Source organism: Coffea arabica, chromosome 2c, assembly GCF_036785885.1.
Source record: "Coffea arabica cultivar ET-39 chromosome 2c, Coffea Arabica ET-39 HiFi, whole genome shotgun sequence".
Classification (NCBI taxonomy): domain Eukaryota; kingdom Viridiplantae; phylum Streptophyta; class Magnoliopsida; order Gentianales; family Rubiaceae; genus Coffea; species Coffea arabica.
Genome location: NC_092312.1, coordinates 60,459,534 through 60,470,987, shown reverse-complemented (window position 1 = coordinate 60,470,987; position 11,454 = coordinate 60,459,534). Strand labels below are relative to the sequence as shown.

General features: G+C 35.3%; 1 protein-coding gene across 2 annotated transcripts in view; it reads left to right on the top strand.

Annotated features, from left to right (window-relative positions):
- Window positions 1–1,449: 1,449 nt before the first annotated feature.
- The window catches only part of LOC113727400 (chlorophyll(ide) b reductase NOL, chloroplastic-like), a 30,310-nt gene continuing 20,305 nt past the window's right edge, over window positions 1,450–11,454 (top strand). The window contains exons 1-7 of one of the 2 annotated variants that reach the window (XM_027251545.2): window positions 1,450–1,748; window positions 2,948–3,016; window positions 4,857–4,918; window positions 5,271–5,357; window positions 7,357–7,424; window positions 7,509–7,557; window positions 7,627–7,712. In XM_027251545.2, coding sequence (XP_027107346.1) covers window positions 1,496–1,748; window positions 2,948–3,016; window positions 4,857–4,918; window positions 5,271–5,357; window positions 7,357–7,424; window positions 7,509–7,557; window positions 7,627–7,712 — 674 coding nt within the window. In that variant the 5' untranslated portion in view covers window positions 1,450–1,495. Of the gene's footprint in view, window positions 1,749–2,947; window positions 3,017–4,845; window positions 4,919–5,270; window positions 5,358–7,356; window positions 7,425–7,508; window positions 7,558–7,626; window positions 7,713–11,454 lie in introns of those variants that run through there. The other variant, XM_027251547.2, reaches the window with a different exon arrangement.

Genomic DNA, 11,454 nt, shown 5'->3' with positions numbered 1-11,454 from the left:
AAAAATTTATTTTATAAAATGTGGAGGACTATAGATCAAATTATGTAAAATATAATTTAACAAATTTACCCTTCAAAAATGATCACATGCCTTGCACATGATGGATTCCGGTCAAAAAATGATTGAAAATCTAGTTAGATACTAAATTTGACCGATGTGAATATGTAAGAGATATAAAATTACACTTTTAAAAGTGAGAGACGAAAATAATTATTTTACAAAATGTGAGGGACGTTTTGGACGATTTTTCCTCCTAAAAACCTATCATCTGAAGATGATTTGGTGATTGTAGGACTGAGCACGAGGCGAGATTTCCAAAAAATGGTGGGGTTTGGTCCCTTGAAATAGGCTCTTATGCCTAAGTTAGAGAGAGAGAGATAGCGAATATTACGAGAGGTAAAAAAAATCCTTTACCTTTGCAATGGTGAGGTGTTTTAACACTAATCGCATGTAAAATAAACAATTCTGCATGCACTCTTTTTACCTGCAATTCAAATGCATGCAGGGAGGTGTCGCGTGTGGACATCTCCAGCACTAAACACACACCTGGCGCAAACATGTTACTGCTTGAAATTGAAACTCTCTTTATTCGACACATGTTTTAACAAGTATTGTGTCCTCATCAATTCTCTTTGCTTGATATATTATTCTCTTTGGTTGATTTTTTTTTTTTTTTTGCTTGATATTTTCATTAGGCCGAATACTTAACCAAAGAGATATCTTTACAACAATAAAGTTTGTGCAGGTAGTTAACTTAGTGTTAATTTTATGTATTTTCAAATTTACCCATATCTCTATTATCAACCAATACACAAATCCTACTCACCCAAAAATATTTTCCTCCAATTCTCATGTTCTTCCTAATCAATAGTTTTTTAACTTCCCAACCATTTTCTAAAAGTTTCCATTTTACTCCAATCAAACAACTTTTTCTCCCAAATTTTAATGCTGCTTCATATGGTACATAGTACATATTTCTATGCATTGAGTGTGTCTTGGTAACTAGTGATTATTGGGTAAACAATCATATGTTAAATTAAAACTGTGTAACGCAGTGTAAAATGAGAATGTGTAATAAAAGACCTCAAATCTTTATTTTTTTTATTTGTATGAGTTAGACAGAAGATGAATTACCTCAAGCGGCAGATGCCATGCTAAAAAAATTTATTAAGATATTGACATCTCATTGTTGCTAATTGTTCCTTTCAATTATAAGACTTTGATCCCTCCAATTTCTAGCTTTTTTTTTAAGAATAAATTTTATATACACTGTCAGTATATTTACTATCATTATTAAATTCATGAAATATGTGTAAAAATTAAATTCAAAATTCAAAATTTAAAATTTATATAGTTATCATTAATCTAAATGTAACAGTGTGTACAGAACATTAATTTTTTTTAATATATAATTTCAAAAGCGCGTTTGCCTAACTGCCAACCGTTGGAGTATACATCCCTTCATCATCATCCGTTCTATCCCAGCAGCAAACAAATGGCGACTCTTCTTTCTTCCACTTCTTCACTTCACTCTTTTCCCAAATTATCTCCTTCCAATCCACACTTCACCCAACCTTGCAATTTCCTGACCGTTTTCTCTCCTAACAAACCTCTCCATTTCAAATTCAAATTGCAATTCAGTTCGCTTCGACCCATTGCCTCATTAAACAATTCTTCTTCTTCATTGAATAACACAACGGAGCCCATGATTCCTCCTTATAACGTCTTAATTACTGGCTCTTCCAAAGGTTGGTTCTCGTTTTCCAGCACCCTCTATCACTTTGTTTATGGCCCAGAAATTTGATTAGCCTGCCTTTTATTTTCTCAAGGTAAAGAGAACATTAATCGAATGAGAAATTCAGTGCCTCCTTTTCTATATGTCTATTGTCCTGATAATAGAAATGACATTCGGCTTTTAGTGTTCATTGATTGGTTGTTTGTGGTTCAAGACTTCTTGGATTATTTTCTGAATTATGTTTATAGCCTTTTAAATATGGCAAAAAGAAAAAAGCTTAATAAGAAGAACTTGCAGTCACTAATTGCCGATGAGGCAATGAAGTTGAACAAACTGAGTGAAGATGAATGTATGCTGCAGAATATATTGTAAAAAAAAATCAGTTTGGTTTTTACTTGTATGTGTTTGATATGGTTTACTCTGAAATGGGAGAGGGTTGTTCGTAAAATGACAAAGTAGTTGTCCATTTGGCTTTCATTTTTCTGCTACATAAGGTAATTGTTGATATGAAGTATAAGGAATGTAATTGACCCTTGTTGACAAGTTTCAATTGACATTCATTGCTAATGCTTAAGAATATGTTTGATGTGCTTTTATTTTGTGATTAAACCATAAATACATCAAGTTGATGAGATTGGAGTCCTATGAGCATCAATTTTGCAATTGTCTGCTATGAAAGTCCTAGTATCCCTGTGAAAGCCGTGACATTTATGAAAAGGTTGATATATCTTATGGTTGGTTAGCATTTTTTGGTCCTTTAGATGAAACAATTTGCTAATATCTGCTTTTTGTAAAGCAGAAGGAATGTAAATGTAGCGGGATAAGTGGTGTACAAATTTTTTCTGCATACATTTTCCATATTTTCTTATTCATTTTTAAATGTACTTTAAGCTTGATTTATCATTGTTAATGTTGGTAGCCTTGTATTCTCTGTATCCTCTATTGACAAATGTGATTCTTGAGAGTTTCTCTGAACTAAAATTGGTAATGGAATTTTAAGTAATAGAGATAATTTATTCATGTAATTGTCCTTGGTCAAGAAAACTGAATTATCATGGATAACGGAACAGTGATGATTTTCATGCTTGCTGTTAGATCTTACCCACTTTGCATGAGGATATGTTCAAATGGATGTTTTCGCTTAAATATTTGAACCATTTAGCTTTGATGATCATTGCTTTATCAACTTCCCCCTTGTCCTTCACAATGCAGGAATTGGTTATGCTCTAGCTAAAGAATTTTTGAAAGCAGGGGACAATGTTATTATTTGCTCTAGATCAGGTAAGGTTGCTAATCACTATTTGGTAATTCCATGATGCCTACAAATTGATTGGAAGTCTTAACATTCTACATTTGGTGACACCCATTGGAAGTATCTTTGATGGGGTTAAAGTTATTTTGATCAAAATTTCTGGTTTGATAGGACTTATAACTGTTTTTCTGTAGTATAACTTTATACTCGTGACAGAATTGCAACTTCTCGGCTTAGCAGTCATTGGTTACTTTGGCGACTTGGAGCTTCTTTAATTGCGGACAAATTATCTTGATTGGTGGATGATTTAAAAAGATTGCACATGATTTCAGCTTCTTGTTTCTAGAGCTGATCTGGTTGTGCTTCCTATAGCTGATCATTCCTTGTACTTAAAAAATTTTTATTGACATTAAACACTAATTAGAATTTATGAATTTTTCTTAAATCAGGTAGGATTTCTGGAGTTTTATATTGTGATGAAAAATGGGAATTAGTTAAGGAGATTGAATAATATGATGTGCATGGATTATTTGGCTTTACTCTGTTGATTCATTTAGGTGATAATGTTCTATCGCTCACGGGATGATAAAGCCATTAGTAGTTAAAAGAGTTATATGGCATGGAAATCATTATTGGAGTATCTTTGTTGAATTTTTTACTAACTGTTGGAAGGCAATATTGTGGTAGTAACAAAGAGGTCAGTGGGTATGTTGATTTGTCTGCTATAGTTGCTTTTTCCTGGCCGGTTCCGAACATAGTCTATGATAAGATAACAAAACTTGGCGCATAAAAATAAATTTCTGATTAGTGAGAAAGGGAAAATGACTGCACAAGAATGGTTATTTTGGATTCTTCTTCTCATATGTGAAATTGTTGATGCATCTGCCCACGAGAAATTATAAAGAAGATTTAGTTTCAGGAGAAAATTATGAAGGAGAAGCATGAAAAAAGCTTTATTTGGTTCTGCCTTCAAGGTTGGAGTTAGTTTCCACTTAATTAAATTGTAGATTTTTAATCATTGTTGTTTTCTTATGGTTGAGCTTCATTTAGTTCAGTAATTATAGTGATTGCCTAGAAAGGAACCTCTAGCTCCTGAGGCTTGAATTTACAGACACTGTGGTGCTTTATCTTCTTTTTGGTTGGTGCCAAACCAATACATGTCACATTGATTCTCTTCCCTTTCATGCATTTCAACTACCTCTCAGTCAACATTTAGTGGTCAGCAGCAGAAGGCTTAGAACTCTTGCTTCGAAAATTAAATTGCTTTTGGGAGCTCATTTCAGTTGTCAGCTGAGCTTATCTAACAAATGTCGAAATTTTATATATGTTTTAGTTTCGTAAAGATAAGCTTGAGACAACTACTTCAGCTTTCCACGCTTGATATGGTGAAGTATCGAGCCTTTGAAACATTGATCGTTGCATAAGTTACACAGCCACTGATAGCCAAATGAAAACATTCATCTCTTTAGTTTGAAACATTGGCAACATTTGCCAGAAAGTTGAATAAATTCCCTCAAGAGAGAAGAGAAGCTGCAGTTTTCTGCCTAGGTGAATTATTCAGTGAAATGACCTGGAAAAGCAACTTAGGTCTTAGCATTTTATTCAGTATCAACAACTTTCAGAGTATAAGATTAGATTAGTTGGCGTGCAAACTATTTCATTTTCCAGCATTTCTTTACGGGTATAACAGATTCACTTTAATAAAGTGAATGAATTTTCATCAACTGTTGTCTTTGGTGAATGGAGAGGATCCCAAGATGAGATTCAACATGCAGAGGTTTGCAGCAGGAGCTTGTAGTGATTTAATTCCTTGAAAATTATTTGAGAATCCAAGATTCTTCTACTTATTCGTCTCCAGCTATTTCTCAGCTGATCATGTGGAATCTGCCATTCAGAGTTTGAAAATGGAACCAGGGAAGCAGCATGTGTGGGTACCTCCTTCTTATCTTTATGACATTTTGATTAAAAAGATTCTTGTTTCTGTGACATTCTTTATACTGGATTTTTGACTCAGGAAGTAGCATATATAATGTCCCGTCCTTGAATTTCTTCAATCTCAAGTCCTTTATGCCTACCCTCTTATTCTTTCAATAAAATAAAATTGTGTTCCACCGCCCTGGTTATTGAATAGAATTTTCAGAGATATATAGACACATGAAAACTCAGTTTACGAGTCTGTATTTACTACCTTAATAACTTCTGATCTGTGTTTATGCATTAAATTCTTCATCCAGTTTTAGGTTTTGCTTGTGCATCTGTTAATTCCCAATTTACCCTGTGCAGGGTACCACCTGTGATGTTAGAGCAGCAAACAATGTGAAGAATTTAGTTGCTTTTGCTCAAGAAAAGCTTAAATACATTGACATATGGGTATGAATTCAGAACTTATTATCTTTGAAGAGTGATGCAGTAGGAGTCGTTATGTTTTCTATTTCTCTACTTTAGAATCTTAGCCTAATTTTGAAGCCTGTTGTCTATGTTAGATGGCGGATTCATTATGTCCATGCACTGTGATAGACAAATTGAAAGAAACTTTTAGAGTTTATTCTGCTAATTGCTGAACATTCCATGAAGTGTAGTGTTATCCTTACTGGCCTTATCTATCAAATCTTGGATTCCAACCATGATGTGACATGAAATGTAAAGAACTCAGGACATGCATACTTAACGTTCATCTAAGCTGTTGCATTTGTCATAAATGCTTGACGATCTCCAACCTTTGCATCTTCTTCTTTTTATTTTATTTTATCAGGGGGTGGGGATTAGTGAAAGAAAAACATCTGCCAGGAGGGAAAAATATATTAGCACAGTGGAGGTGGTTAATATACTGACACTGCAGAGGTTGAATCCTGGTTGACAATTTTATTCAGTCACTAATAGACCAGATAAAAAATGACATTGATCTCATGTATGCTACATTGATATGTTCTTCCAGGATGTTTGGGGCTGCTGAAGGAATTTGGCAGATTATATGCCCTTTAAACTTGTGGTTTCCACCCAAACGTGAGCTGATGCTGTCCGTTGCAAGATAGAAATCCTTGGAAAATAATAGAAGATAAGAAACTTAAATTAGGAAAAAGATTTAGGCCCTGTTTGATAACCCAATTCAGCACTTAAACTTAATGGATTCAGATCTTAACATATTTAGACCGTTTGATAACCAAAAATTGAACATCTGAATTAATTAAGTGGCACTGAATTTTCTAGACAAAACTTGTTCCCAAAATTAAGTGATAAGCTATTTACTTATCATTGAATGTGATATGCACTTAAACTTCAGATTTCAAACTTTAGTTTTATCAAACGCATCCTTAGTTTGAAGCTAATATGATTGTATATTTAGGTTTATCTTGCTGTATTCGATAGGTTGAGGGCTATGGCTGTTCTTTTATTTGAGCACATGCTGAATATGTCACACTGGTATGGCGATAATAGTCATTTTTCCTGCTAGGACACTATGCAGGTTTAGGGTTTTTGCTGGCATGAAGTATTTAAGTATTCAAATCAAATGTGATTGTTGCCTCCTCCAAGCCTTTGAAATCCAGTTTGGCCACCAATTTCTTTTGGCAGATTGCTCTTTTATTTATAGGCTTTGCTTAGCAATGAAGCTTGCTTGGTACATAAAAGTCCATAGGCTTTGTCTTGCATTTATTTAAAGTATCAGCTGTAATAGATCTTCTATAGATTTCAATGAAATGCGGATTTTCAGAAATGCAACTTCCTCTCCCCTAATGTGAAGCTTAAGTTCTCCCTTCTTCTCTGGTCTACCTCTTTTGTGCTTCTTCCATAATTTCTGCAGCCTTTCAGATCCTTAAATTCTTTCTTCTTCCTCTTGTTCTCTGATATCCAGGCATAAGATTCTCAAGTCTATTTTCTGCCCAAATTCCCACCAACTACTATTTTTGGTGCTGAAACCTGTAAAACCTGCATTACTTTCCTCAGGTGGTTTAACGATGACTAAGGATAAGCTTTTTGGCATTTTGCAAAATCTGTAGAAGTAACTTTTTATTGAATTTTGTGCAACTGCTAAGTTTTACATCTTATGATGGAAGAGGCAGTACTTCTGGTCTAGCAGCCAACTGTTTTTTGCTGTAATGCCCTCTAATCAAAATGAAGTTGAATAAAAAATTTTTGGTGTAAGCGAGTTCTGGAGAACTCTAAACTTTTAAATAGCATGATGGAAAGGCAGCTCTTTATTTCATTTGAATTGGAGCTTAGAAAGGATCTCTGCTTTAATCAATGTTTTTGATACACGCATGGTTTACTCTTCTAGCCCTCAACTCTTATTTGTATTAACTGATGTTTTCAAGCCATTGCATATTGATATTCCTCCTTGCCTCTTTCTTGCTCCGTTTCGAGAGTGATGCAGATCAATAATGCTGGATCTAATGCATACAGTTATAAACCTCTAGCAGAAGCTTCTGATGAAGATTTAATGTGAGCTTTTCTCTATGCTTGATTTCCTTTTACCTTTTCTTTATTGGGACTTTTACCTGTTCTTGAACTAAGTTGTCTTTCCAGGGAGGTTGTCTCAACAAATACTCTGGGTTTGATGATATGTTGTCGAGAGGTAAGTGTATTTTCTGGGTTCTTAAAGGCAATTCGGTTGGCTGGACTTTGCTAAGAAATGTTGTTTCAGGCCATAAAGATGATGTTAAATCAGTCTCGAGGAGGTCATGTGTTTAACATTGATGGAGCTGGTTCAGATGGAAGACCGACCCCCAGGTACTTCATTTATACATTTAGACCTGCAATCTGTATTTAATACGATTTTCTTTGGATGTTTTGTGTTATGGGCTTTTTATCTGTTCAGAGAATAAATGCTTAAGACAATCTTCTCCATCGAGCTAAATGATTGATTTGATTCTCCCTCTTGTAAAATTCCTTATCATTATTATAAGTATTGATTCCAAAAGAGGGGGGAAAAAAGGTAATTAGTCCAGATTTCTTCACTACTATGCTTCTGACAGGTGTCAGGTCATGGAGTACTTGCATGCAATTAGTTTCTGGTGTAGCACCAAGCTACTGTTATGCCAATCGATTTATTGGAACTCTGTTACTTGCTTTTTACCCACAAGCTGTCAGATGCATATGACTATCACTAACTAGGGCAGGCTGGTCATGGTACGAATAGGGCTAGTGGAGAGACACAACTTGCTATCTGGTGATCTGCAACTTCTCTAGCTAGGAGTTGAAAGTTGAAGATCTTTTTATGCGGGTCTAAGGCTAAAGGTCACCGAGAATACAGAAATTTTTTGACATGGATATGAATGCTGGGCTTTGTGAACTACTACTGTACCACACTGCAGCTTTGAGCCTATAAGTCAGCTTAGGGGAGTCCTACGACTTTGGGGTTTCATGGAGTCGTAGGGGAGATCTAAAGGATTCTAATGCTGTAAAGAATTGCAATTTGCAGGTGTAGGGAGAAACTTAATGGCCAAAGGTGTTCTTGTCACTACTAGTCTGAAGGGACCTTGAGGGGATGACTTTGGAATTTAGTGACCACATTCCTTTGGAGATAAGGACTGATTTACCATCTGAGGTTCAGTCTTTGTGTAGTATGGGGTATGGAAGCCTCATTGGCTTGTGCTGGAGTTCTTAAAGATATGGTAGCTTTTATTGTAGCAACTGCTATGTCTGGCAGGCTATGATACTTGTAAACTTGTGGCGTGCAAGAACTTCCACAAAGAACTTCATTAACGAGTATTTTCTCCTTGCAATTAGGCTCTTATGGCATCTTAAATCCAAGCCAAAAAAGCCTTCTCTTAGCATCTGAGTCTGACGTGGACCCTTTGTGCTTGGCAAGCTATAGAGTTTACTTAAATGAGTTAACAAAATTGTTAGCTACAAGACAACGCTGTTGCCATGATAATGCCTCTAGCCGTCCAATGAATGCCCAACACTCGTAATTATTGGATATTGCTTAACCATCCCTGTTATATCCCTCGAAGCTCATCCATTGAGGGAAGGTTAGCAGAATGTAAGCTCAAACTGCAAGAAAGCTTTACTTGAGTTGCACTAGTACTTTCAAAGATTACCCTACCTCAATGAAGCAGTTCGATGCGAGGTATTAAGTCCGAACTCAACTAAGAAAGCATGGCTAACAAAATGTGTAAATTACATTATTCTGTTGCATAAGCCTGTTTCACAACACCATAGCATACTTTTATTAGGAATGATTCTTTGTGTAGTGTATTTTTATGACGATCTAAACCACCATGTTTGATACCAGCAGTTCGATGCGAGGTATCAAGTCCGAACTCTACTAAGAAAGCATGTCTAACAAAATGTGTAAATTACGTTATTCTGTTGCATAAGCCTGTTTCGCAACACCATAGCATACTTTTATTAGGAATGATTCTTTGTGTAGTGTATGTTTTTTTGACGATCTAAACCACCATGTTTGATACCAGCGGCCGTGGAATAACTTAAATAAGTCTTCAGTTTGATGCAGTGTAGTGAAATAGTGTTGCTGAACTGGCACTTTCAGTCAACTGGACTGAACGCCTGTCATCTGTAACCATGAACTGGACTGGAAGCTCATCATCCGTAACCGTTTCAGTCCTTAATAATGATACTTGCATGTTTCAATACTAAAGCTTTGCATGTTCCATTTGGATGCAAAGTAACCACCTCTTCTTTCATTTCAACCAAGACAGGACATAGCTTTACTAACAGAAATGAGTATTGAATGAGCATCTAGTGAGACAAGAAGATAATGATAGGATGTGAATAGATGACGACAAGATAGAAATTTAGAGATGGGAGGAAAAGAACCTCTTACCTTTTCAGCAAGCAATGGGAAATTGAGATCTGATGGAGATAGGACAACTGGAGGTGATGGTAAGAGGAAATTGATGGATTGATAATGGGATTGCTATTGGGAAATACAGGTCACTGCTCTTTAGCGTTGATTTGTAAACTTCAAGGTCAGGATGAGATGAACGACTAGATGGACTAGGTGAAGGAGATATCTTGGCAAGTAGGATTTGCAGTTCCTATTCTTTTGACTGCAGCAATAGTGCTATAAGCCAATGTGGCATTATGTATGGGATTATAATGTTGAACATGAAAGCAAACCTAGCAGTACCTACTCTAGGACCAGTAGCTCCATAATCAATAACTGATGGCTTATTTGTAAGGGATTTTGAAAGAAAAGCAATGGAATTACCTCTCTAAGCAAATAAAGTGCTTGGAACAGATGCCCACAGAACTATGGAGGATCAAATAGATCCTTACAGTAGCCATCTGTTATTTTTTATAAACAACCATGAGAATTTTTACTGACAACCTAATAGATTCCAGCACTGTGAATTCTGGACATTCACAGGTAAGAAAAGTTTGAACTTCATCAATTCCATAACTAATAGTCAACCCTGCACAATCTTGGAAAATTGGTCATAACTTGGGTTAGGTATATCAAAATTGAGCACCATCAGTTGTGTTTGAAACCAGATTCATAGACCTTTCCAATGCTATAAAATTCAGGCTCTAATTCATTTCCTTTTGATGCAAGACAATCTGGGAAGTTGACTGCATACCAACTTTGCACGGCAGAGTTCTGGAACTTTGCTGATTGTGAAGTAATTTAGAGTAGCTTATGGATCGAATCATACAACATCTCCTGAAGATATTTAGTAATTTGAGTCTAGTTTCTAATAACACTAATTTTGTAGTCCTTTGATGTATATAGCTTGAATTATGTCCGTTTAATTAAGCACTACTGGTGCTGGAAATTGTAAGTATGTATTGCTTTTGAGTTGGTTACTTGATTTGATAGTTTATAATCCTAACTAGGGCTGCAATAGAATTGAGACGAGAGTACCTAAGCTTGAGTTGAACTAAAATACTTGAGCTTGAGCTTAAGTATTTTACCTTACTAGAGATCGAGCTTGATCAAATTTGGCTTAATCAAGCTCAAATGAGCCCAATCAAGCTTCAAGTGATATAAATGAATATTTTATATAATTTTAAACAAAAAATAAAATAGATGTCCACACTAATAAATATAAAAATGTAATATTGTGTGTATATTATGTATATATGTACGTACGTACATATGTATGTATGTATGTATTTGAATCTTGACTTATTTGTACACCTGTTCGTAACTACCTATCGGGGCTTTGAGGAAATAGTTAATGGATTAATTTGATTGTTTAGGGGAGGATTAAGGAAAGTTTGAGCAATATATACATGAACTTGGACTGTCCTGGTTATCAGGCAAGTGGCTTTTTTGTATCTCCATGTTTTTGTAATAGATGTCCAAAGTATTCATCAGCTGGTTGGTGTTGAAAATGTATATATTCAATATTTTGGAGTTTCCATTGTAGAATTATGGAAACATAGGGTTTGTTTGGATTGTAAGTTATTTGGGATATTTTTACTGTAGCACTTTTTGTGATGTGATGTATGTGAGATAAAAAGGTAATTGGGAAGATAAAAAGGTGTATTGAAAATTGTAATG